The sequence below is a fragment of the Equus caballus genome, chromosome 7 (genome assembly GCF_041296265.1).
Source record: "Equus caballus isolate H_3958 breed thoroughbred chromosome 7, TB-T2T, whole genome shotgun sequence".
In the NCBI taxonomy this organism is placed as follows: Eukaryota; Metazoa; Chordata; class Mammalia; order Perissodactyla; family Equidae; genus Equus; species Equus caballus.
In genome coordinates this window covers 48,049,584-48,074,692 of record NC_091690.1, presented here as the reverse complement: position 1 = coordinate 48,074,692, position 25,109 = coordinate 48,049,584, and the positions used below count along the sequence as shown (strand labels likewise).

Below are 25,109 nucleotides of genomic sequence, written 5' to 3'. Positions count from 1 at the left end.
TCCTGTGGTCCCTGGGCGCGGCGACTTGGGCCGGAGCATCTCTGGGCCGCGGTGCCCCCGCAGCCCAGCGTGTCCCAGACGGTGCGGGGCCCGCGGGAGGGCCCGCAGGACAGTCGGGCCTCGGTCTCCGGGGTCCGTGCGCGGAGGGGCTGCGGTCTGTGGGTCCCTAGTGCTTCTTTTTTCCCCATGAGGCGCCCAGTTTTTCCTGAGTTTTCCAAATATTTGGGGAGCAGGGTCTCAAATCCACAACCCTGTGTCCCCAGACTAGCTTTTCCTGGGCTGCCAATAAGTCTCAATTTTCAGATCGCTCCTTGTGTTCCCAAAGTCACCTGCCCCTCTCGGATTCACAGCATCCTTATCAACTATTCGCCCTCCGCGGTGCATCAAAGAGACCCGTTTTTAGCTGTTTATCGTTATTCCCCAGAGCCATGGATGGCTCTTCTTTAAAGATGAAATTTGTCTGTGGATATTTTACATGAGAGGAAAGCAGAGAATAACCACCTGCAACTACAAAGCATGAAATCCTTGTCTCCCCTCCAGGGTCTTTCTGGAGACAGACATGCAGTTGTCACTCCTTTGGAGGGTGGAGGCTCCTCTTGAGAAACTTTCCTGGGTGAGCTGTCCTGTCAGCACTGCCCCTCCTTAGGTTTGTGACCTAGAAAAGATTCACTAACTCATGTGTCTCCATTTTTCAATAACCGTAGATATATTTAATCAATAATCCTTGGAAGACAATATAAAATAGTTAAAAACAAACAACAAAGCTGAATTTCAGAAAAAGAAATATTACATTCCATTTGTTAAGAATTCTCATTTCACTCTTTCTTCCCTTGAACGTGTGTAGTCAGTTTCTGAGGCCTGTTCTTTGCTTTTGGATGTTATTAAATGAAGTTCCAGGCCTTAGACATGCAGACCACAAGCGTTCAAGTGTGACTTCTTGCCATGGAAATAATGACTGACTTTTTTTCCTGAAAGTGATAGATCTTTAGAGTTTTCTAGCTGAACTAGTAGAACTGCCTTATAACACTCTGCCCTATTTTCCACATAACGACTGAGTTTAAGTGATTTTGCTGAATTATTCAAAAACTGGGTTTGTGTCATTTGAAATGACAGTGATGTTCCAAAGCATCTCCAGTGGGGGCAGAGGCCTGAGGGCAGTGAGTCTAAGCTAAGGCCCCCTTGGGCCTGCAGAGGGAGGGCCTTGAAGGCCCAGTTGTCCTTCCTGGCGAGCCTCCCCTGCAGGTGTCCTGCTGCTCACACCCCCATGGAAGGAGCCTTTATCCTGAGAAGAGCTGCAGAGCCCTGGAAAGCTGGGGGTGCCCGTGCTCATGGGGTGGGGAGTGACGCCCTTTCTGAGGCTCTGGTTCTGGTTCCTTAGGCCTGTAGATTTTAATGTTATGTTTGAGTTTTGCACCCACACTGTAGGTGCACTGAGAGTGTAATCTGTGCACAGTGAGAAAGTCTGTGAAAAAAACATGAAGACCGACTCATTACAATTCACCCCTGATGACTGAAAGAGGACATCTCTTATTCAACTGATTTCAACTGATCTCAGTAAGCCAGTACGGTGCTCTGTTTTAATGGATGTGAGGAAAAAACCCCTGAATTTCTATTTTCGTTGATATAAGGAGTCATGTAAAGCTTACATATATCTTTGGAATTCCGACTTTATTGCAGGGCTTAATCGCAAACCCCTAGCGTACTCCTTCCTGAAAATATCAGCACTGTGAAACATAGTGCAGGGACAAACTATAATGCCCCTTGTCCTTTTGGAAATGAATTTGTAAGTTGTTTTTTACTGTTCTATGTTTATTATGGTTTAAAGGATTAAATCTTGGTGTGTTTTTCTATGTAGAAATGTTAAAATTTAATTAATTTTAAAATGCAAAAGTTAATTAAAAATAATCATCAAGCATAGGAAAATATGGTGTGTGTAAAGTTCTCTCATCTCAAATAAATCATGAGTGGGAAGGTTAAAATATTCCTAAGAGAGGACTCCCTTAAGGAGACTCCCCGCCTGCACATCCTGCCCCGCTCCTCTACCTGACTCCAGCCTCCCTCCCATGACCAATGTTGCTCACTGCTTCATCAGTCTGTTAGTACATCTTTATGTGAAAACAAGCCAGTGCGAATGCCTAGTTTTCTCACCCGTGTTTGTTCTTGTAATGAGTGACCTGGATCCACATATTTGCTGTTTGACTGCTGACAACTTAAGCCTCACCCTTCCTTTTCCCCTGGGAACTTCTTCTCTGGACAGGCTGATGAGAAAGCCTGGAGGCTCCTGCACTGTGGGCTGCTGCTTGCGGGGCAGCTCCTCCTGGGCGCTGTGCTGCCCTATGCTGCACTGTTGACCCCACCCAGCCTGGGTTCTAGGTGCGGAGAACTCCCAGGTGGCAGTTTGGGTAATTCCTCGTCCTTCAGGAGCAGGAGTCTGGGAATGAGGCCCTCCTTATGTGGCCTCAGTCAGTGATTTGGTGGGATCTATCTGTGTGTCTAGAGTGAGTGTGACACTGAGGTTGGGCTTGCCTTGATACTGGGATTGTGAGGGGACGATTATACCCTGTCAGTGAGCTGAGCCCTTCAAGGGTCACTCCTTACAGAGCAATTATTTCACAGAGAAAGAGAAGAGAGGAAAATGCAGCCAGTAGGTGGTGAGATCAGAGAGGGCTCAGCAGGACCCCTAGGGAACTCTGCTGCTGCCCGAGTGTCTTTTGCAACATAGGTCCTGACCCTCCGGGTTATGGTGGATAACACCCACAGTCTGCATCTGTCACAGCAAAGGGACTAGTTTGAACCCATCTTCATCCTGGGCTCCTTAAACTCTGTAAACCAACCAGTTGTCATGGAGGAGGTGTCTGACCCTGATGGCGGCAGTGATGTGAGGCTCTCTGGAGGAGGGCCTTAAGTTGTCTGAAGGCTTCTGATGCAGGAAACTGCCCCACGTCCCGCACTATATGCCACTAGAGCTGCTTTTTCATCTCATACTGAGATCTCTTGAAAATGGAGGCTCTCGTAAGTAATGAGCATGAGACCCTCTACCAGCGCACGTGTTATGCCTTTGGCCTTGGAAACAGCATCCTGCCAGCTCAGCTCGGCTACTGACACCTACTTGTCATATAATGTAGCCTTACCTTGGCCCTGCAGTGTATGCCACGTGCAGCAGGGTCATGGCCCTTCTTCAGGTTATTGAAAGATGCTGTGGTGATGGAGGAGGCCACCCCTCTCCCAGACCCCATGGTTCCCTGGGTAGTTCCTCGGGATTAACTGAATGCACAGCACTGGGGAGTGCATAGAGTTTGATGACAATACACATTTGTACATGATGGAGCTCAGTGTGGCACTGATGCTCTTCATCCCTTAATTGGGACATCCGTGATGAAGAACCAAACCGAAGGATCGTTAGAGCTAACCAAGCAGCAGGCAGTAATCTTAGTACAGGCCCAAAGTTGGCCTAATCTGCACATGTTCACAAACTCTTGGATGATTGTCTATGAGATGCCACTTTGTGGCAAAGAACTCTGGGAATCTCTTGACTTGGAGATCCTCAAAGTAGAAATCAAGTACATTGCTGGGTGTACAATACAAGGACTCACCCAGGACACTCGTCATCCACCTTGGGGTTCTGACACTACTGATAGTGACCATGGCGCTTCTCAGAGGATACAGTGCTGTGCTCCCCAACAAGGCACTCGATGGAAGTTTCCCCTCCCGTATGGGTCTCAGGCTCATAGAGCGCTGTACTGGCTTACTGAGATCAGTTGAAATCAGTTGAATAAGAGATGTCCTCTTTCAGTCATCAGGGGTGAACTGTAATGAGTCTGTCTTCATTTTTTTTGAAAGACTTAAGTGTTTCTTAGAACAGTTTCAGGTTTACAGAAAAATTGATCAGAATTTAGATATTTTCCACAGAACCCTCCTCTCTGCATCCACACAGTTTGCACGACTTGTCTCATTTTGTATTACTCTGGTAGGTTTCTGGCCCATGTTGATGCATTACAGTGCACATTAGCATTCACTCTGCGTGTTATACACTGTGTGGGTTTTGGCAAATGTATAAATACATGGACCCATCCATTTCTGTGTCATGGAGTGTAGTTTCTCTTCCCTGAAACTCCTCTGTGCTCCACCTATCGACTCATCTCTCCCTCCAGCCTCCAAGTTCTTCACATCGAAAGGTCTTTCTACAGGTTCATGCTTTTGTCTTTTCCAGAATGTCATGTACTTGGAATCATACTCTACGTACCCTTGTCACATTGGCTTCTTTCCCTTAGCAGTATACTTCTAAGTTTCCTCCCTGTGTTTTCATGGCTTGATACCTCATTTCTTTCATTGCTGAACAGTATTTCACGGTACGGATACACCACTGATTGTCTATTCAACACTTGAAGGACGTCTTGCTTAAAACTCTAACTCTTGCCAATTATGCACAAAGCGTCTATGAACATTCAAGTGTAGCTTTTGTGTGAACATAAGGTTTCAACTCATTTAGAAAAATACCAAGGTGCCTTATTGGTGGATCTTCCTCTATGTAGCAACAGTGTAGTTCGTTTTCAAAGAAAGTTCCTGTCTTCCATTGCAGGCACACCAAATTCCATTCCCGCCAACTGAATGAGGATTACCTGTAGCTTTGCATCTTCAACAGTATTTAGCGTTCTGACTGTTTTGAGTTTTCCCCATTTAGTAAGTGTTTAATGTTCCCTCATTGTTTTATTTGCAATTTCCTAATGACATTTGATGCGAAGCATGTTTTTATATTGCTTATTTCCTATCTGTATATCTTATTCAGTGAGCTGTCTTTTCACATCTTTTGCCCATTTTTTTATTGGGTTGTTTGTCTTCTGACTGTTGAGTTTTAAGAGTTCTTTGGATATTTCTGATAGCAATTATTTATCAGATAAGTGTTTTACAAAGATTTTCTCTTACTCTGTAAATTGTGTTTTTATTCTCTTAACACTCTTTCTCAGAGCAGGAGATTTTCATTTTAAGGAAGTACAATTTTGGTTTTTTTCTTTTCTGGACCTTGCTTTTTGGTTTGTATCTAAAAATTCATCTCCAAACCCAAAGTCAGCTAGATTTTCTCCTATGTTATATGCTAGGAGTTTATTCCTTTGGAATTTTACATTTAGATCTGTGATGTGTTTTCACTTAATTTTTGTGAAAGGTGTAAGACCCGTGCCTACATTCATTTTATGTATGTGTGTTTGCATGTGGGTATCCATTATTTCCACCACTGTTTGTTTAAAAAACTTGCTTTTTCATGTGAATTGCCTTTCCTTCTTTGTCAAAGATCAGTTGACTATATTTGTGTGGGTCTGTAAGGAAAGCCGTTGACTCATGTACCTTTCAACCTTGCTGTACTCCCTTATGAATTCCAGGAGTTATTTCTGTTGTGAATCCTTTCTCAGGTTTCACGGACACAGTCATGCCATATGGAAAAAACGTTATGAGTTTAGCTGCAAAATTCAAAAAGGTGTTCCTTCTCAAGTAGTGAAAGTTCCCCTCTATTACTAGTTTATCATAAATGGATATTGGATTTTATCAAATCCTTTTTTATTTTCGTTTCCCCCTGCTTTCCTTTTTTTGTATTAGTAATATGTCTTCCTTCTTTTCTTTATCTTGACTAGATGTTTAACAATTTTGTTAGTCTTGTCTAAGAGCCAGCTTTTTCTGTTTTATTTCTCTCCTGATTTCCCACAATGACATTGCTTTCTTTTCTAATTTTTATTTATTTTTTTTATTGTGCTTACTTTGGGTTTTATTTGCTCTTCCCTTTATTGTTTCCTAAGGTAGATGCTTACATTTTTGATTATGTATCTTTGGTTTTCCCAGTGTAATTGTTCAATGGCATAAATTTCCCTCTAGGCACTGCTGTTGCTGCATCCAAGAACCCTTGGTATCTTCTGTTTTCATTTCATTTACTTCAAAATAATTTTTCACTTTCTTGAGACTTTTTGTTTGATCCTATGTATTATTTAGAAATATATTGTTGAATCTCCACTTATTTGGGAATTTTCCAACTATCTTCTTGTTATTGACCTCTAGATGAATGCCTGTGTGGTCTGAGAGCATATTTTATGTGATTTCTGTTCTTTCAGATGTGCCAAGGTGTGCTTTATGTCCCAGAATGTGGTTTGTCTTAGTGAATGTTCCACGTGACCTTGAGAAGAATGTGTATTTTGCTATTGTTGCATGACGTATTCCATAGATTACAATGAAATCCACTTGTTTCACAGTGCTGTTCCATTCACCTCTGTCCTTTCACCATTTCTGCCTACTGGAATTTATAATTCATAATAAGAGGGTGTTGAATTCTCCAACTATTAAACTCAATTCCTCTATTTTACTTGCATTCTATCAGCTCTTTGTCTTATGTATTTTGTCCCTCTGTTGTTATGCTCATACACATAAAGGATGGCTGTGCATTCTTGGAGAAGACTCCTTTATCATTATGTAATGTCCCTCTTTATCTCTGAATTTTCCTTGGTTTGAAATCCGCATTATCTATATTTCATATTTGTATGCCAACTTTCTTTTCACCTGTGTTGGCATGGGATATTTTTCTCCATCCTTTTACCCCTCATGTATTTGTGTCTTTATATTGAAAGTGGATTTCTTGTAGACAGTATGTAACTCAGTTTGTTTTTTGTAAATCTGATATTACTGTATCTCTCAATTATATTGAGACCATTGATGATTAAGGTGGTTATTAATACACTGGATTGATACTAATATTCTTATATCTTGCTCTTGTCATTTGTTTCTTTTTGTCTTCCACCTTCTCTGGCTGAAATTCAGCATTTTATGTGATTCTTTTTTTTCTCCTCTCTTAGTATATCTTTTACACATTTTTTTAAAAACTTGCCCTTGAGTTTTCAATACACATTTATAACTAACCCACCTTTTCTGCCAAATAATACTATACCTCTTCACCGTGTGCAAGTACTTCATAACAGAGTATTCCCTATTTCCCCTTCCTATGCCTTGTCACGTTCCTGTCATTTATTTCAGTTGTCCATAAGCTTCTCATTACTAAATACATTGTTGCTAATATTATGTGAAAGTGTCATTTGTTATATTAATTACAAACATATAAAAGATATTTTACCTTCATTTCTTCCTTTTCTAGTCTTCTATCTTTATCATTTACGTTCTTTCCAATAAATTTTTGATCGTTTCAAAGTAGGTGTACTAATGACAAAGTGCTGTTAATCTCATGCATCCTCCTCTACAAATATTTGTAATGTTTTAGGACTCAGTGGCCATTGAGGATGTGGCTGTGAACTTCACCCCAGAGGAGTGGGCTTTACTGGATCCTTCACAGAAGAAACTCTACAGAGATGTGATGCGGGAAACCTTCAGGAACCTGGCCTCAATAGGTAAGAATGAGGACATTCCTTCACTGCATCAATGAGAGAACAAGTGTTTCTGGCCTCTCAGTGTTGTTCCAAGATGTAGACTGTGGAAAGGTGAGATATTGGTAAATAAAATAGAACTGGTCATAGCTCATCATGGTCTTAGAATCTAGAATTCTTTCTATAATTTCTAAATCTTTGTAATCAACTTTCGGGGTCTGCGTTTCAGGGAAAACATGGGAGGATCATGATATTGAAGAAAAGTATCAAAACTGGGAGAGAAAACTAAGGTGAGTCACATTCACAATAGAAAGCTGTGTCTCAGGTGAGAATCCTGGTATGTTATGAAATATTAAAAAGATGCAAACAAAACAAATAACTGTTGCTTCAAATTTACCTATTCTTAGAAAATTTTCACTCAATAGACTTTCTGAAATGTGATGTAGAGGTTCAGCTTTTGCAAAATTGCTCTCTTGGAAACAGTATTAATAAACCCTATATGTGAATATCACTGTTTGGATAATAGCAGGGGTGAGGTACTCTTGCAGAGAATTCAGTTTATTCAATTTCTGAGCATTCAGACAAGGCAGAAAACCTAAGCTTTTCCTATAAATCACAATAAATATGACAAATACAAAATTGTTAGCAAGAAACCATTTATAATGTGCTTCTCATTTTTTACAGAAGTCATATGGTAGGGAGACTCTTTGAAAGTGAAGAGGGTGGTCAATGTGGAGAAAACTTCAGCCTTCTTCCCAATCTCAAACTGAAAAAGAAAACTACAGCAAAACCGTATAAATGCAGTGCATGTGGAGAAGTCTTCATGCATCATTCATCGCTTAATAGGCACGTTAGATGTCACACCGAACACAAACCATATGCCTATCAAAAATGTGCAGAGAAGCCATATAAATGTAAGGAATGTGGGAAAGCCTTCCCTTTTCCCAGTTCTCTTCAAATACATGAAAGAACTCATACTGGAGAGAAACCCTATGAATGTAGAAATTGTGATCAAGCATTTACTTTTTCCAAGTCTCTTCGAATACATGAAAGAATTCATACGGGAGAGAAACCGTATGACTGTAAGGAATGTGGGAAAGCGTTCTCAGCTCCCTCAAGTCTTCGATCACACATGATCTCTCACACTGGAGATGGACCGTACAAATGTAAGGAATGTAAGAAAGTATTCGTTTCTCACAGTGCTTTTCGAATACATGAAAGGAGTCACACTGGAGAGAAACCCTATGAATGTAAAAATTGTGGTAAAGCATTCATTTCTTCCAGGTCTCTTCGAATACATGAAAGGAGACACACTGGGGAGAAACCTTATGAATGTAAAAATTGTGGTAAAGCATTCATTTATTCCAGGTCTCTTCAGATACATGAAAGGAGACACACTGGGGAGAAACCCTATGAATGTAAAAATTGTGGTAAAGCATTCAGTCATCCTAATACTTTTCGAGTGCATGAAAGACATCACACTGGAAAGAGACCCTATAAGTGTAAGGAATGTGGGAAAGCCTTTATTGCTGTCACAAATCTTCAAGTGCACATGATCACTCACACTGGAGACGGACCTTATAAATGTAAGGAATGTGGAAAAGTTTTCATTCATCCCAGTTCATTTCAAATACATGAAAGGAGTCACACTGGAGAGAAACCCTATGAATGTAAAGAATGTGGGAAAGCCTTCAGTTTGTATGCTAACTTAAAAAGACACAAAATAACTCACACAGGAGGGACACCCTTTGTATGTAAAGAATGTAGTAAGGCTTTTATTTCTCTTCACCTTTTCCAAATACATGAAAGAAATCACACTAGTGAGAAATTCTACGAATGTAAAAAATGCAATAAAGCATTTACTTCTTTCAGTTCTCTTGAAAGACATGAAAGAAATCACAGTAGAGAGAAACCGTATGAATGTCAAAAATGCAGTAAGGCATTCTGTTATCCCAGTTCTCTTCGAGTACATGAAATAACTCACACTGGAGAGAAACCCTTTGAATGTAAGGAATGTGGGAAAGCCTTTATAGCTCGCTCAAGCCTTCGATCACACATGGTCTCTCACACTGGAGATAGACCTTATAAATGTAAGGAATGTGAGAAAGCATTTATTTCTCTCAGTGCCTTTCGAGTACATAAAAGGAGTCACACTGGAGAGAAACCATATGAATGTAAAGAATGCAGTAAGGCATTCAGTTGTAGCAGTTCTCTTCGAAAACATGAAAGAATTCATACTGGAGAGAAACCCTATGAATGTAAAGAATGCAGTAAATCATTCACTCGTTCCAGTTCTCTTCAAGTACATGAAAGAACTCATACAGGAGAGAAACCCTATGAATGTAAAGAATGCAGTAAAGCCTTCATTTCTTCCAGTTCTCTTAGAGAACATGAAAGACTTCATACGAGAGAGAAACTGTATGAATGTGAAAAATGTAGTAAAGCATTTACTTTTCCCAGTTCTCTTTGAAGACATGAAAGAACTCATATTGAAGAGAAACCCTATACATGTCAGGAAAGTAGAAAAGCCTTTCTTTCTCATACAAACTTTTGAGGATATGTGAGAAGGCACAGTAGAGCAAAAACATGTAAATGTAAAGAATGCAAGAAAGCCTTTTGTCATCCCAGTTCTTTCTGAAGGCATACGAGGAGTCACTTGATAAAACCTCTTGAATGTAAACAATGTTGGAAAGATGTCACATGGCCTACATCCTTCTATGTGAAACTCCCACCAAAAAGAAATATAAATGTAAGTCATGAAAAAGCTTGATGGAAATATACTGTGTTTACGCAGCCTCTTTCCTAAAGTGCAGCATTGGATTGTGGGTTTCTATTAATTACTTTCAGAAATGAATATTGAAGTGAGATAATTCTGAAAATCATCCTTCATCAATAATATATACGATTATTAGGTAGTGCTTTTTCCTTAAATCTGTTAATAGTATTTTCTCTTTCATTTATTTTATAATGTTTTAAATGTTCCGTGTTAAGGGGCCATTGAAAAATGACAGTTTGTGTTTGTTAGGATTTTCTTACTGGCCATGTATTGCAGTTCCTGGATACGCCTCATCCATTGTGTACATTGTTCTTTTCTCAGAGTAAGCTCTTTTCGGGGGGTGCTGAGTATAGGAGCCTGTTTTTATTTTCCATGCTATTAAACATTTGGAACAAAGTTTTATGTGTGGCAAGTTTATCAAAGAGTATAGTTTGCTGGGAATTCTTATTTTCGTATTTGGGCCTTTTCTCTTGGTCCTTCCTTCTGACTGGTATTTGGTGAATAGGGTTTGAATCTTGTAGAGGCCTGTGAGAGGGCAACAAAATCTAGACCTGGACACATCACCCTTGTATTATGTTGTGTTGATGAGGGTGATATTAAGAACCAGATCTTTAAGAATCTATTCCTTTATGGTTCCATGCTGGAATTCACCAGTAGCTTCACTTGCATGAGATTTGGACGGCAGAAGCAAACAAGGGATTACTCAGATTTTGGAGCCACCACACAGGGAGAGAGACAGCTACTTAGGAGCACTAAGGACACAACCTTCCATCCCATTTTCTGGGTTCTTTACCCGTTAGTCAAGAGTAACTTGAAAACCACACCAAGGTCCTGGGGGGTTATCATAACATGCTCTACCAAATTCTCCAGTGAAATTCTGGCTCCTTTGTAGAAATACTTTCTGAAGTCAGCGTTTCACATTTGTTCTGACCCTTGGAAGTATCCTACCAGTAGTCTGATTCCCTTGCTCTTTCCAGAAAACTGTTCAGCCTATGGTGTAAGCTGTATCTTCATTAAATACAGAAATCTACTAATTGCCTTCACCTTATTCTTCACTTTCTTGAGAGTGTCCTCTGACTTGAACTTATATGATGTTTTGTTGGCCAAGTGAATTCCTTTGGAAGGAATTAAGAGCTTTGTGTTTTATGGCTGGCTTTTCCCCATGTTCAGGTAAAATCTTTGTGCCAGGACTCTGGAGCTGTGGTGGGGACAATAGAAAGCCTCTCTCTGGGTGACAGTCCCATTCGAGGGGCTGAGTGATCAGTGCAGTGGAGAGACAGCAGCCAGAATGCTCTTGATTGTCTCATGTTACAGCTACCTCATGAGCTGGGGAAAGAGTGGTCAGTACCCAGAATTCTCAGCACACCATGAGCACACCAGAGCCTCTGCACCATGAGAAGGGGCTGGGTGCAAGCAGGGTGTCCCCACTTTTCATGTGAACCAACAATGGCCTGAAATTCAGCAACAGGTGAGGGCAGGATGGGTAATGTTGAAGTCCTGCTCCTCCTGTGAAACAACCCCCTTCTGGAAGCTTAGGGAGGGAGAACCTTGTCTTCTGGTTCGGGGGTCAGCACTGCGGAGAGGAGGGCTCACTTGCTGAGCTGAGAGCAAGGAGGGAGCAGACATGGTTCAAATCCCACACTCCCCTTCTCACTGAATTTCCATTGGTTTTCTTGAGTAGATGTTCCTCGTTTGCTGTTTGACATTAGGACAATTTCCAGAGGCTTTAAATGGTTGGTTTAAAATAATATCCACCAGTTTCACTGGGGAGTGGTCAGTGGAGCTCCTCATATTGTTATACCCCCTAGTGCATTTAATACAGTGCCCATATCAGCAAACCCTCTCCAGATTGACATACAATGGTAATACACTGTAATCTTAAGTGGTCATTCTGGGATTGTCTGGTCAGCATCAATGAGGTAATCTGCCACATGGGCCCTCTTTATCCCACAAAGGAAGATGAGGTTATCTGACTAATAAGACCTTTTTGTCCCCAAAGTGAGGTAACCTTGCCCAAAATAATCCTTTTTTCTGTTTATGACTTCTTTCTGCCTTTAAAACCTTTCCTTTTCTGTACCCTTTGGACCTCCTCTCTACTTGCTAGATGGGATGCTGCCCAATTGAGGAATTGCTCAATAAAGCCAATTACATCTAACAACTTACTAGGTTGAGTTTTTGTTATGTCACAGATTTGGTGGCAGCAGTGTGATGCAAAGCAAACTTCTGACAGTATTTGGGGACAGTGAGAAACACAGACAAGGTACTGATGAACCCTTTTTGAGTTGTCTGTCTTTCGAACCATTTCTGAGGGCCATGGAGAAGTTCCATCTTGGTTCTGAGCTCTACTGTCTTGCCGAAACCTCTCAATCTACCTGGCTTTCCCGTCAGTTCCCTGTTTGTCTGGAAGCACTAGTTCACATTGAGAACTGCTAGTAGTTCAGACCACAATTCTCCATTTGATTGGAAGACCAAGTTCTTGGATTTGTCCCCAGATTCTGTGTTGAAAACTGCCAGTGACAGCTGCAGTTTCCCATCTGTGTGGCATCAGTCCGCAGTCCCTATTGGTTGAGGTCCATTAGTTCAATCCATTCCCCACTCCGAGGTTCCATGTTGGGAATTGACCATGTGTATGGGGCCTTTTCCTGGCTAGTCACAGTAACATCTTTTGGTTACTGCTGGTGTGTCAAGGTGCATGTTTGTTTTTCTTGTTTTATGTAAATAAAGGCTATTGCTAAAGAGGATCTCACAGACCAAAAAGCTGCAAAAGTGGTAGGCACGGGTGGGACATTTAAAGGCTGCTGGAGTGCTCACCACCTAAATCAAAGGCTCCCAGGTGAGGATAAGTTGGTCAAGGATTGGGTTAGATTGACACGAGGTCACCCACCAACCTCAAGAAAATTTCTGTGCAACGAGATACACTGTGAAACATCACACAGTCTCCACCCGAGTGGCACAAACATTTTAGGTATTAGTTTGGGTCTGAGAGGCTCAAAGTAATAGAATACTTAAAATCTAAACAGTTAAGCGTGCCACTTTTGGGCACAACTGCAGTGGATGTTGCAGGAGCACGTTGGGACATGGCTTGGCTCATGTTTGCCCCTTCAAGGAACGGTGTGGCCTCCAACAAAGGACCAGGTATCACCTGCGTCTGCGCGCTTCAGGAAAAGCAGAAATCCCTGCCATTTCCTGCCACTTTCTTTGGTGCTGTGCCCCATTGCATTCTGGGAGTCATGTGACGCGAGAGGCCTTGTGCCTGCAGAGGGTCTGGCTGAGATTGCCGTTTCCCACAGGCCTTGGGGCTGGAACTCTGCAGGGTGAGTCCTGATCCAGAGAAAGTAAGCATTGGCCTTTTGAGTGGGCTCCAAACTCACTCTGGAGGCGGGTTCTGAGATGAGCTGTTGGCGTCAGCACATGAGCCACTGAAATGGCAGGGTGGAATGTTCCAGAGATCTCAGGAGAGTGATGAAGGTACAGCCAGGTGCCTGAGGGACTCCCAGAGGTTAGACAAGACGGGGCATCTCTTTGACATTGTTGGTGCTACTGAGACTATTGTGAAACTGTGCTCGTTGGTGCAGAGGTGATGTGTATGTGACAGCATGGAGTATTGTGTTCCAGGGGCCTGTGCCTCATGACATGGGCTCTGGGTCTGCTAGTGCCACACCTCACAGTCACCTGGGGTTGCAAATGTGAAAACAAATACAGGAAACCTCATTTAAAATGGAGTCAGGAAGCCCTGAAGCTCGTGTACTACTATCCACCATACCTTGCAGACCCCAAAATGGAAGAAGTGTCCTTCCCATTCACCAGCAGGAGGAAGGATTTGTCCTTGCTCAGCAACAACCCAGCCAATGAGAAACCACCACAGTCAGTCACTGTCAACACAGCAGGATTGTTTAAGGTTGTGACCCAAAAGAACTCCCAAATGAACTCCCAAATTATTGAACCCATAATCCAGGACACAGAAATCCTGACTTTCAAAGACTTTCTCAATGTGAACAAATTATGCTCCGTGTGCACCTACACTGAAGAAAAGGGAAACCTGTATCTCAAAATAGGCCCAAGGAGGGGCTGACCCCATGGCCGAGTGGTTAAGTTCGCGGGCTCCGCTGCAGGGTGCCCAGTGTTTCTTTGGTTCGAATGCTGGGCGCGGACATGGCACTGCTCATCAAGCCATGCTGAGGCAGCGTCCCACATGCCACAACCAGAAGGATCCATAAAGAAGAATATACAACTATGTACCGCATGGCTTTGGGGAGAAAAGGAAAAAAAAATAGGCTCAAGGAAGCCACAGTTACAACCTCAGAAAGAGCGTCACTCCCCACCCCATGAGCATGTGCACCCCCAGCTTTCCAGGGCTCAGCAGCTCCTCTCAGGATAAAGGCTCCTTCCATGGGGGTGTGAGTAGCAGGACACTTGCAGGGGGAGGCTCCCCAGGAAGGACAACTGGGCCTTCAAGTCCCTCCATTTGCAGGTTCAAGGGGGCCTTAGCTTGTAGTCATTGGCTTCAGGCCTCTGCTCCCCACCTGAGTTGCTTTGCACCACACTGACATATTAAATAACACATACCCAGTTTTTGGACAATCCAACAAAATCACTGAAACCCAGTGTTCATGTAGGAAGGAGGGAAGAAGATTGTAAGGCTCTTTGCTAGGTCAAGAAGGAAACTCACAAGTATATAGAACATGCTGGAAAAAAAGTTAATTAGTTGTTATTTCCATGGCAAGAAATTATTTTATAAACTATCGATCATACTTGAGAACTTCTGACATGGGAGCAGAATATCAGCCTCAACTTGTCTTCTGCAGGGGCATTTGCCTTGAAACAGTGCTGTGAGGTGACACTAGAACCGTGAGCCTTCCCTATAAACACACACGATGAAAAGTCCCGTCACCATGAATAATACTTAGTGTCTCTCCATTTTGATCTTTGTTGACAAGTGGGGTCTGACATAGTTTTGCCAAATAGTTACACAGGCACATACACCAGGGATGCATTAGGTGGGTATCCTTCCAGAACTTTAGTCAGGTTCAGAAAAAGCAATGGAAGTAAAAACAAGCCATCAGTTCAGAAGAAAAGTGACTTCTAGGTCTTCAGAATGGTTCTTTAGAAAACATTCTGAATGCAAATATCTGTATCCCATGGAGAATATGAGCAGGGGCTCTTTCTCACTGGTGGTTAAGTCACTCTCCGTGGTTATGACCCACCCCTTACCTGTGGTTACACTGTTTAATCCATCTGTAATGAGACATCAGAAAGCTGGGTTTCATCTAGATAATCATCTCACTGATTAGTGCGTCCATGATGCTAGAGAGTAACATTCATTCTGACGACATTGGAATCACTTCATGACAGGCACCCTCTCCACACAGTCTGTACAGATACCATTTCTGACTCTCCCAGTTTCCTGAGGAAATGCTCACCTTTGATATCATCTCAAGCAGCCCCACCCAAGTGCACCTGAACTTCATCAGTAACTCCGCCATGCCCAGGGACAGAAGCATGCCTGGAGGCCATCTGACGGATGGACACTGAGGGGCAGAGCCAAAGAACCACAAGTGATCTCAATGAAGACAGAAAAGAAGGGCCCAGTTTGCAGCCATTGCTCATCATACAAGGGGGACACTGCTGGGCAGTAGCATCACTGATCAGTCACCCGTGCAGTGTAGGAAGAAAAGTTCTCTGGGTATTCAGCATCAAGCATTGAGTGATGGAGAAGATATTTCCACTTCATTATCTGTTTTTCATCTTCCCTTTAAGAACTACCTGGAAAATAATAGCCTAGAAGCAGGTTTTCTGGAAATAGCTCTGATTTCCTAAAGTCAGGAATGCCTCTGGGGTTTGGTTTGTTTGTTTTATCTCCTAACTCCTCCTCTCCACCTCAAATAAAGGACACACCATCCTAAGGAAGTGCATGCACTGGGCAAAATGCACAAGTCTGGCTCCCCTCTCTCACACTGTTGAGCTGCAGGAACATGGCGCTGAGGAAACTGTATTTCATCACTGCCCTTGCCCTGTGGGAAGGGGTTTGCGCCTGTGGGAATTGTACAGTTGCAATAGGGGCCCCATCTCGGCAGACGCTGGGGATGTGGTTCCTGAACTGATGAATTGATAAATTGTCCTGCTTCTCACAGGTGGCAACAGGGACAGTCTGGCTCTGTCTTGAGGTCACATCATAGTGCTCTCAAAGGTCCTTTAATCACTGTGGTTGGCACAGTAGACATGACATCTTAAAGCTGTGTTTGGTAAGATCAGGTGGTTATTTATTGCCATCATGGCAAACATGAGGGCCAGAATATACTTAGAGTGTTGGTGCATCCACCCTCGCTGAGGGAAGCCCATGAGAGCTCAGGAATATCCTTCATACAAGATGGTCTTCTAAGCCAAACAAAGAGCTCCACTGAAGAAGCACAGGGACTTATTTTTAGGTATGGAGAGAGAGATTTTCCCCATGACTTTGAAAAACGGACCTAATGGAAGAGTTACCCTAGTTTCAAGAAGCTGCTATGTTGGAGGAGGTAATTCAGAGGATGCAACCACTGGTACCCTCAGGCAATCAGAGGCTCCATACCACCCCATCCTCAGAATGTACGTCCTACCCACCATTTCTGAACTAGAAGCCATTTCAAGGATGCAGCCTGGAGAGAATACTGTATTGTTGAGACCATCTGGACTTTAGACAGTACTGAGCCCCATTAAAGCCTCTATGTAAATGATTAAGACTCTAGCGGGCAGGGGGGAGGTGTACTCATCTTGCACCACCTAAGACAAGCCTCATATAGAAGTTCCTAGCCTATTAAAACTGCCATCTCCCCATCTGGAGGGATCTGCCTCTTTCTTCAGTCTCTCCTTGCCCTCCATGGACAGGAGCCAGTTTCAGATGTCACCCAGAGACCTCTAGAGGGTGTGAACCAAGACGCTCTTAGCTCTGAAGAAGAATAAGAAAGTAATTGATCCTTCTTGTGCTGGGAAGCATGAAGTACCTTTAAATGGTAGAATGTCTAGATATATGTTTGCACTTTAAAAAATATTTTTCTTCATGTTCTGCTGAAATATTGACATTGTGTTTGAGGTCGTGGTGGGAGGGAAAATCAATCAAATTGTTCTGTCTAGTGGGGAAGGCATGAATTATCAAAAACTAATTATCACAGCATTTATTGAGTGAAGATTTCAAAGTATGGGAAAGTAACCACCCACAGAAAAAATGAAAAGAGTCATCGCAGAACTTTATTAAAAGCATTAGTTCTCTGTAATCTTACAGGCCAGGTGCAGCTCTACGTGTCAAGGAAGCATTGAGTCACCTGTAGTGTAAAATGTAGATTCCACAGAGAGAATTCTGCTTTCTAAGTCGTTATCAAGATGATGATGACAATGACAGTGAGATTAGGCACAGGAATGCTGACACTGATGATAAAGGCACTTTAGGGAGGCTTACTAAGTGTGGGGCACTGCACTCAGCACCATAGGGGCACTGGCTCATTACTTTCCATCTTCACAGACTTCTAACAGGGAAGCACATATGAACAAGGCTTGTTGCATCTGGGGTGCAACTTCTTGCACATTGTTACACAACAGAATACATACTTTCTCTATGTATTCACACGTGGAACTTTCTCTAGTGTAAGTGAAATCCTCACCATAAAAAACAGCTCATTAAATTTAAAATACTAGGAAATATAAAATTCAAAATACAAAGTAACATCTCTGACCACAATGGAATGAAAGTAGAAATCAATATCTTGGGATATTTGGGGAAACACAAGTATGAGGAAATAAAAAAAGACACTCCTAAATAACAGTGACTCAAATAAATCAATAGGGAAATCAGAAAACATTTTTAATGAATGAAAATGAGGAACCAATATACCAAAGTTAATGGGCTACATCAAAAACACTATATAGACAAAAATTATATCCATAAACACCTAAACTAACAAAGAAGAAAGGTCTCAAATCAATAACTTAACCTTTTACCTAACACATTCAAAAGGATCAGAAATAAAACCAAAAGTAAGGAGAAAAGGAAATAATAACAATTAGAGCAGAAATTAAGAAAATAGAGAATAGAAAACCCACAAAAAAATCAATGAAACCAAAGGTGGATTCTGTGAAAAGTTCAACAAGATTGAAAATAGAGAACTAACAGACAATTTAGCTAGATCGACTTAAAGAAAAAGAGAGTCAACTCAAATTCCTAGAATCAGAATGAGAGAAGTGATATTACTACTGAGATTATAGAAATAAAAAGGATCATGAAGGAATTCAATGAACAATTGCTTGCAAACAAATTAGATAACTTAGATGAATGAGCAAATTCCTAGAAATACACAAACTACCAAAAGTGACTCAAGAAGAAACAGAAAATCTGAATAGAATTATAGGAAGTGAAGTGGTTGAATTAGTAAGCAAACTACCCAGAAAGCAAAGCCCTAGGGGGTTTCTCAGCAGAATTCTCCAAAACATCCAATTAAGGTTTGATAGTGATTCCTCACAAAGCCTCCCCAAAACAGAATCAACGCACTTCAAACGCATTTGCGAAGCCAGTGTTAGCCGGATACCAAAATCAGACACAGGTATCACAAAGGAACTACAAACCTCTTTCCCTTGTGAATATGGATCCAAAAAACCAACTCATACCTGTACCTGATCCAGCAACAACCTGAAGGAATCACACACCGTGACCAGGGGGGATTTACTCCAGGGGTGCAGGGTCGGGTTAACCTCTCAAAACCCATTAAGGAAGTACGTCCTATTAGCAGAGTAAAGAGCAAAAATGGCCTGGTCTTCTCAATAGACTCAGAGGAAATACTTGACAAAATCCAACATCCTTTCATGATAGAAACACTCAGCAAACAGGATTGGAAGGAAATTTCCTGAATCTGATACTGAGCAAGTGTGGGACACCCACAGCTAATATTGTATTTCATGGTGAAAGGCTGAATATTTTCTCCCCAAAATGAGGAAGGACACAAGAACCTCTGCTTTTGCCACTTCTATTTGACAAAGTACTGGAGGTTTTAGCTGGAACAGTTTTGCAAGAAGAGGAAACAAAACGCATCCAGACTGAGTAGGAGGAAGTAAAACTATATTTACTTGCGTGTGACTTATCTTGTAAATGGAGAACTCTAAGGAATCCACTAAAAAAATCTCTTAGACCTGATCATCGAGTACAGCAAATTTGTATGGTACAAGATATGAATATAAAAATAAATTATATTTTATACACTGCAATGAACAATCTGATAGTGAAATTAACAAAAGAAATCTATTTCAAAAGAAATCTATTTATGATAGCATCAAGACGAATAAAATAGGAAAAATTTAATAAATTAGAAAATACTCTGAAAACTGCAAAACATCATTAAAAGGTTAATAAAGATCTGTAAGTGTGAAATATCAAGTGTTGGTGAGAATATGAAGAAAAGGTAACTCTTGTGTACTGGGCATGTAAATTGGTACAGCCACCATGGAAAAGAGTATGGAGGTTCATCAAAAAATTAAAATAGACCTACCATGTGATTCAGCAATTCCACTTCTGGGTATTTATCCAAAGAAAGCAAAAATGCTAACTCAAAAAGATATGTGCATCCCTATGTTCACTGCCCCATTATTTACAATAGCCAAGATATGGAAACAACCTAGCTGTCCATCAATAAATAAATGGATAAAGAAATTGTGGTATAGGGCCAGCCTGGTGGCGCAGTGGTTAAGTGCGCACGTTCCGCATCTCGGCAGCCTGAGGTTCGCCAGTTCGGATCCCTGGTGTGGACATGGCACCACTTGGCAAAAGCCATGCTGTGGCAGGTGTCCCACATATAAAGTAGAGGAAATGGGCACAGATGTTAGCTCAGGGCCAGGCTTCCTCAGGAAAAAGAGGAGGACTGGCAGTAGTTAGCTCAGGGCTAATCTTCCTCGAAAGAAAGAAAGAAATTGTGGTATACTAGTACAACGGAATATTATTCAGCCATATATAAGAATGAATCTTGCCATTTGTGACAACATGGATGGATCTTGATGGCATTATACTAACTGAAATAAGTCAGATAGAGTAAGATAAATATTGCATGATCTCTTTTATATGTGGAATCTTTAAAAAAAAACAAAAAACAATAAACAAATGAAAACACCAAGCTCATGGATACAGAGAACAAGCTGGTGGATGCCAGAGGTGGAGGTGGGGAGTGAGAGACATGGCTGAAGAGGTAAAATGATAAAGAAAACAAAAGAAAGGGGGTTGTACCAAAAACTGCACATTTATAATCATATAGTGACAGAAAAATGATAATAAACTTTAATCTAAACTCACAAACTACCCACCATTGCTACTGGATGGCCATCAGTGACTGTACGCACATGCAAAGGGGTATCAGTTACAGAGCTGCAAGCATTCTGAGGGGGTGTGGAGAAAAACCCTCTTCTAGCTACATTTTCGCTGAGGCTAATTTCTAATAATAATAACCATTAAACTTTTTTATTGCCAAAAATTTGATTTTCAGTTTAGGAAATTAAAAGTAAAGGGGTGAGGTTGGAAGGGGATTTGGCTATTTGGACACTGGCGATCTTTAATAAAGATGAGTGAAGGCCTTGGAGTGATGCCATCCCTTTTCTTGTTCTTTATTTCTCCCTAACCAATAGAGGCAAGAAAAAAAAGAATGAAGCCTAAAAATAAATAAATAAATAAATGGGAAAATAGCCCATGTTCATGGATCCTTAGATTTAACACTGTTGAGATGGCAATGCTTCCTAGAATAATGTAGATTTTCAACTAAATCTCTATCAGAACCTCAGTTGACTTTTTATGCTGTCATAAAGCATGAAGTCATAAAGGAAACCTGAACTAAACTGGAGTCAAGAAGGCCTGTAGGGGGAGCTCTCACACCCTACCATACACCCTCAATTACACGAAACAGGAAGAGAGGGTGGCTTCCATCCTACATAAGAAGTAAAACTACTTTACTGCTGAAGGAAGATTTCTCTTCTCACCAGACAATGGCCCAGCCAATGAGAAAAGCTGCAGCTCAGCCAATGAGGGGCCATTGCTGCCCTGAGCTGTTACTTTCCAACAATGGATTTTTCATTTAGAACAGATCCTCCCTACTCTCTCTTTTTCTCTATAAAAGCAGCACCTTTTCTAGGGAAGATCCAAGATGGCGCCGTGAGTAGTCCTCTTTGTTTCTCCCCCTTTGAGTCTACAATTATTTGGACACTTATCGCTTGACAAAGGATATCCAGACAGCTTCTCAGGGCGTCTGAGAGACCCACGCGACTATGCATCGGAAGGCGGACGGACTTTCCTCCAGGAGGATGTGGAAATAGGTGAAAACTCTCCGACCCCGACCGAGCAGCCTAGTACCCGCAAGCGGCTTTCTTCCAACGGACGCCCCCAGAGGATCTACACACATCTAGGGCAGGAGCGAGCACACAACAGAGGAGCGACGGTGGAAACAGGTGACCAGAACCCTACCTAAACCACCCGCAATTACTCCTAAACGCAGAGGGAAACTTTGGAGTTGCACACCTGAGCCCGCGGGGAGAGTCTCTCCCCGCCATTGGCGGGGAGACCCCGCCTGGTGTTCGCGGCGCCCGGAGGGTCCCAGAGAGAGTCGCTGAGGGTACGGAGGTCTCCCAGCTGCCGTTGCCCGCCCCGTGGGAGTAGGGATTGCCGGAGATCTTGGAGAGGACTGGGGCTGGGGGAAGTTTCAAAGGCCGGCTCTGCGACCCGGAGGGGAAGCTCCGGAGTTCCGCCCAGGCAGCAGACAAAACTCTCTGTCTGCCATTAGCAGAGGGGCCACGCCCAGCATTCACGGCTCCGGGAGACTCCGGGAGAGAATCCCAGAGGGCGGGGCGACCCCCTGCTGCCATTGCCCACCCCGTGGGAGTAGGGATTGCCGGAGATCTCGGAGAGGACTGGGGCTGGGGGAAGTTCCATAGGCCCGCTCTGCGCCCCAGAGGGGACGTTACAGAATTCTGCCCGGGCAGCAGACAAAACTCTCTGTCTGCCATTAGCGAAGGGGCCACGCCTAGCACTCAACTCCGGGAAAGCCCTGGAGAGAATCCCAGAGGGCGGGGCGACCCCCAGCTGCCGTTGCCCGCCCTGTGGGACTAGGGATTGCCGGAGATCTTGGAGAGGACTGTGGCTGGGGGAAGTTTCAAAGGCCGGCTCTGCGACCCGGAGGGGAAGCTCCGGAGTTCCGCCCGGGCAGCAGACAAAACTCTCCATCTGCCATTAGCAGAGGGGCCACACCCAGCATTCACATCTCTGGGAGAGTCCCGGAGAGAATCCCAGAGGGCGGGGCGACCCCCAGCTGCCGTTGCCCGCCCTGTGGGACTAGGGATAGCTGGAGATCTCGGAGAGGACTGGGGCTGGGGGGAGTTCCAGAGACCCAGCTTCATAGCCTAGGGGGAAACCCTACAGGCTCACAGCAGCCTTAGGGAAAGCCTCTGCACAGCACCAGTAGAAGGCACCCAGCCGGCAGCCACAAGGCTGGAAGACCCCAGGGCAAAAGCAGCATAGCTAGGTGAACTAACCACAGACTGTAGAAGATGCCAATAGCTCTCCTGCGACCCATAGAGGACAAGTGAGATTTGGTGGGTGCCGACAGCAACGGAGCGACAAATATAAGTGATCCCACCCCTGGCCGCTGGAAAAGCCCATAACACCGTTGCAGACCCCAAGGAGAGAGCACATCTAGGTGGGCTGCAACAGTAGGCACCAGCAGCCTGAAGCCCCCCTGTGACGGCCCCCATGGCAGAGGAGGGAATCCAAAGGGCCACTGTGGCTACAAGGAGGGGCCCAGGCCCAGTTAGCAACTGCGGACAGGGTTCCTGGTTGGTGAAGTATAAACAGCTGCTCCCCCACCGCAGCAGCTGAAACAAGTGAAAGGAGCAACTAAACTCTATCTCCATGCGGAGGCACAAATCAACAACATCAAGCAATATGAAAAAATACATTAAATCTCCAGAACAGAAAGAAAGTAACAAATACACAGAAAACAATCCCAAAGAAAATGAGATATATAACCTAAATGATGATGACTTCAAAACAGCCATCATTAAAATTCTCAATGAGTTAAGAGAGAATTCTGATAGACAACTCAACGAGTTCAGGAGCTATGTCACAAAAGAGTTTGATACGATAAAGAAGAACCAAACGGAAATATTGGAAATGAAGAACACAATAGAGGAGATTAAGAAAAATCTAGATGCTCTGAACAGTAGGGCCAATAATATGGAGGAAAGAATTAGCAATTTGGAAGATGGCAATATAGAGTTGCTGCAGGCAGAGGAGGAGAGTGAAGGAAGACTAAAAAGAAATGAAGAAACTCTCCGAGAATTATCAGACACAATTAGGAGATGCAACGTAAGGATTATAGGTATACCAGAGGGAGAAGAGAAGGAGAAAGGGGCAGAAAGCCTATTCAAAGAAATAATGGCTGAGAACTTCCAAAATCTGGTGAGAGAGATGGATCTTCAGGTGACAGAAGCCAATAGATCTCCAAACTTTATCAATGCAAGAAGACCAACTCCACGGCATATAGTAGTGAAGCTAGCAAAAGTCAACGACAAGGAGAAAATACTAAGGACAGCCAGGCAAAAGAAACTAACCTACAAAGGAACCCCCATCAGGCTATCAGCTGATTTCTCAGCAGAAACTTTACAGGCTAGAAGAGAGTGGAATGATATATTCAAAAATCTGAAGGACAAAAATACAGCCAAGAATTCTCTACCCAGCGAAAATATCCTTCAAATACGATGGAGAAATAAAAACTTTCCAAGATAAACAAAAATTAAGGGAGTTCATTGCCACAAAACCTCCTCTACAGGAAATCCTCAGGAAAACCCTCATTCCTGAAAAATCCAAAAAAGGAAAGGGGCTACAAAACCAAGAACAGAGGAGATAAGTAGAAGGACAACAACAGAGAGTAGCAGCTCTACATCAGAACAGATTAAACCATGGGACGGGAAACAAAGGAAATTGAAGAAAACCGGAAAACAAGACACAAAATGGCAGTGGTAGGCCCCCACATCTCAATAATCACTCTAAATGTAAATGGATTGAACTCCCCAATCAAAAGACACAGAGTGGCAGGATGGATCAAAGAACAAGATCCAACAATATGCTGCCTCCAGGAAACACACCTCAGCCCCAAAGACAAACACAGACTCAGAGTGAAGGGATGGAGAACAATACTCCAAGCTAATAATGAACAAAAGAAAGCAGGTGTCGCTATACTAATATCAGACAAGGTAGATTTCAAAGCAAAACAGATAAAGAAAGACAAAGACGGACAGTATATAATGATAAAAGGGACTCTCCACCAAGAAGACATAACACTTATAAATATATACGCACCCAACACAGGAGCACCAAAATTTGTAAAGCAACTCTTAATAGAACTAAAAGAAGACATCAACAACAATACAATAATAGTAGGGGACCTCAACACACCATTAACACCAATGGACAGAACATCCAGACAGAAAATCAACAAGGAAATAATAGAATTAAATGAAAAATTAGACCAGATGGACTTAATAGATATATATAGAACACTTCATCCAAAAACAGCAGGTTACACATTCTTCTCAAGTGCACATGGAACATTCTCAAGGATTGACCATATTTTGGGAACCAAAGCAAACATCAATAAATACAAGAGAGTTGAAATAATATCAAGCATCTTTTCTGATCATAATGCTATTAAACTAGAAATTAACTACAAGAAAAAAGCAGAGAAAGGTGCAAAAATGTGGAGACTAAACAACACGCTTCTCAACAAACAATGGATCATTGAAGAAATTAAAGAAGAAATCAAATTTTATCTGGAGACTAATGAAAATGAGAACACGACATACCAAATCATTTGGGATGCAGCAAAAGCAGTCCTAAGAGGGAAATTCATCGCAATACAGGCTCACCTCACTAAACAAGAAAATGCTCACATAAGCAACCTCAAACGACACCTAACAGAACTAGAAAAAGA

General features: G+C 42.6%; 1 protein-coding gene across 4 annotated transcripts in view; it reads left to right on the top strand.

Annotated features, from left to right (window-relative positions):
* LOC100064925 (zinc finger protein 709) overlaps window positions 1-11,171 on the top strand; it is a 78,610-nt gene extending 67,439 nt beyond the window's left edge. Inside the window, exons 2-5 of one of the 4 annotated variants that reach the window (XM_070274018.1) lie at window positions 4,580-4,680; window positions 7,250-7,376; window positions 7,582-7,642; window positions 8,037-10,524. In XM_070274018.1, the coding sequence (XP_070130119.1) occupies window positions 4,609-4,680; window positions 7,250-7,376; window positions 7,582-7,642; window positions 8,037-9,822 (2,046 nt within the window). In that variant the 5' untranslated portion in view covers window positions 4,580-4,608 and the 3' untranslated portion in view covers window positions 9,823-10,524. Of the gene's footprint in view, window positions 1-4,579; window positions 4,681-7,249; window positions 7,377-7,418; window positions 7,467-7,581; window positions 7,643-8,036 lie in introns of those variants that run through there. The other 3 variants (XM_023645333.2, XM_070274019.1, XM_070274017.1) reach the window with 3 other exon arrangements.
* The last annotated feature ends 13,938 nt before the right edge of the window (window positions 11,172-25,109 follow it).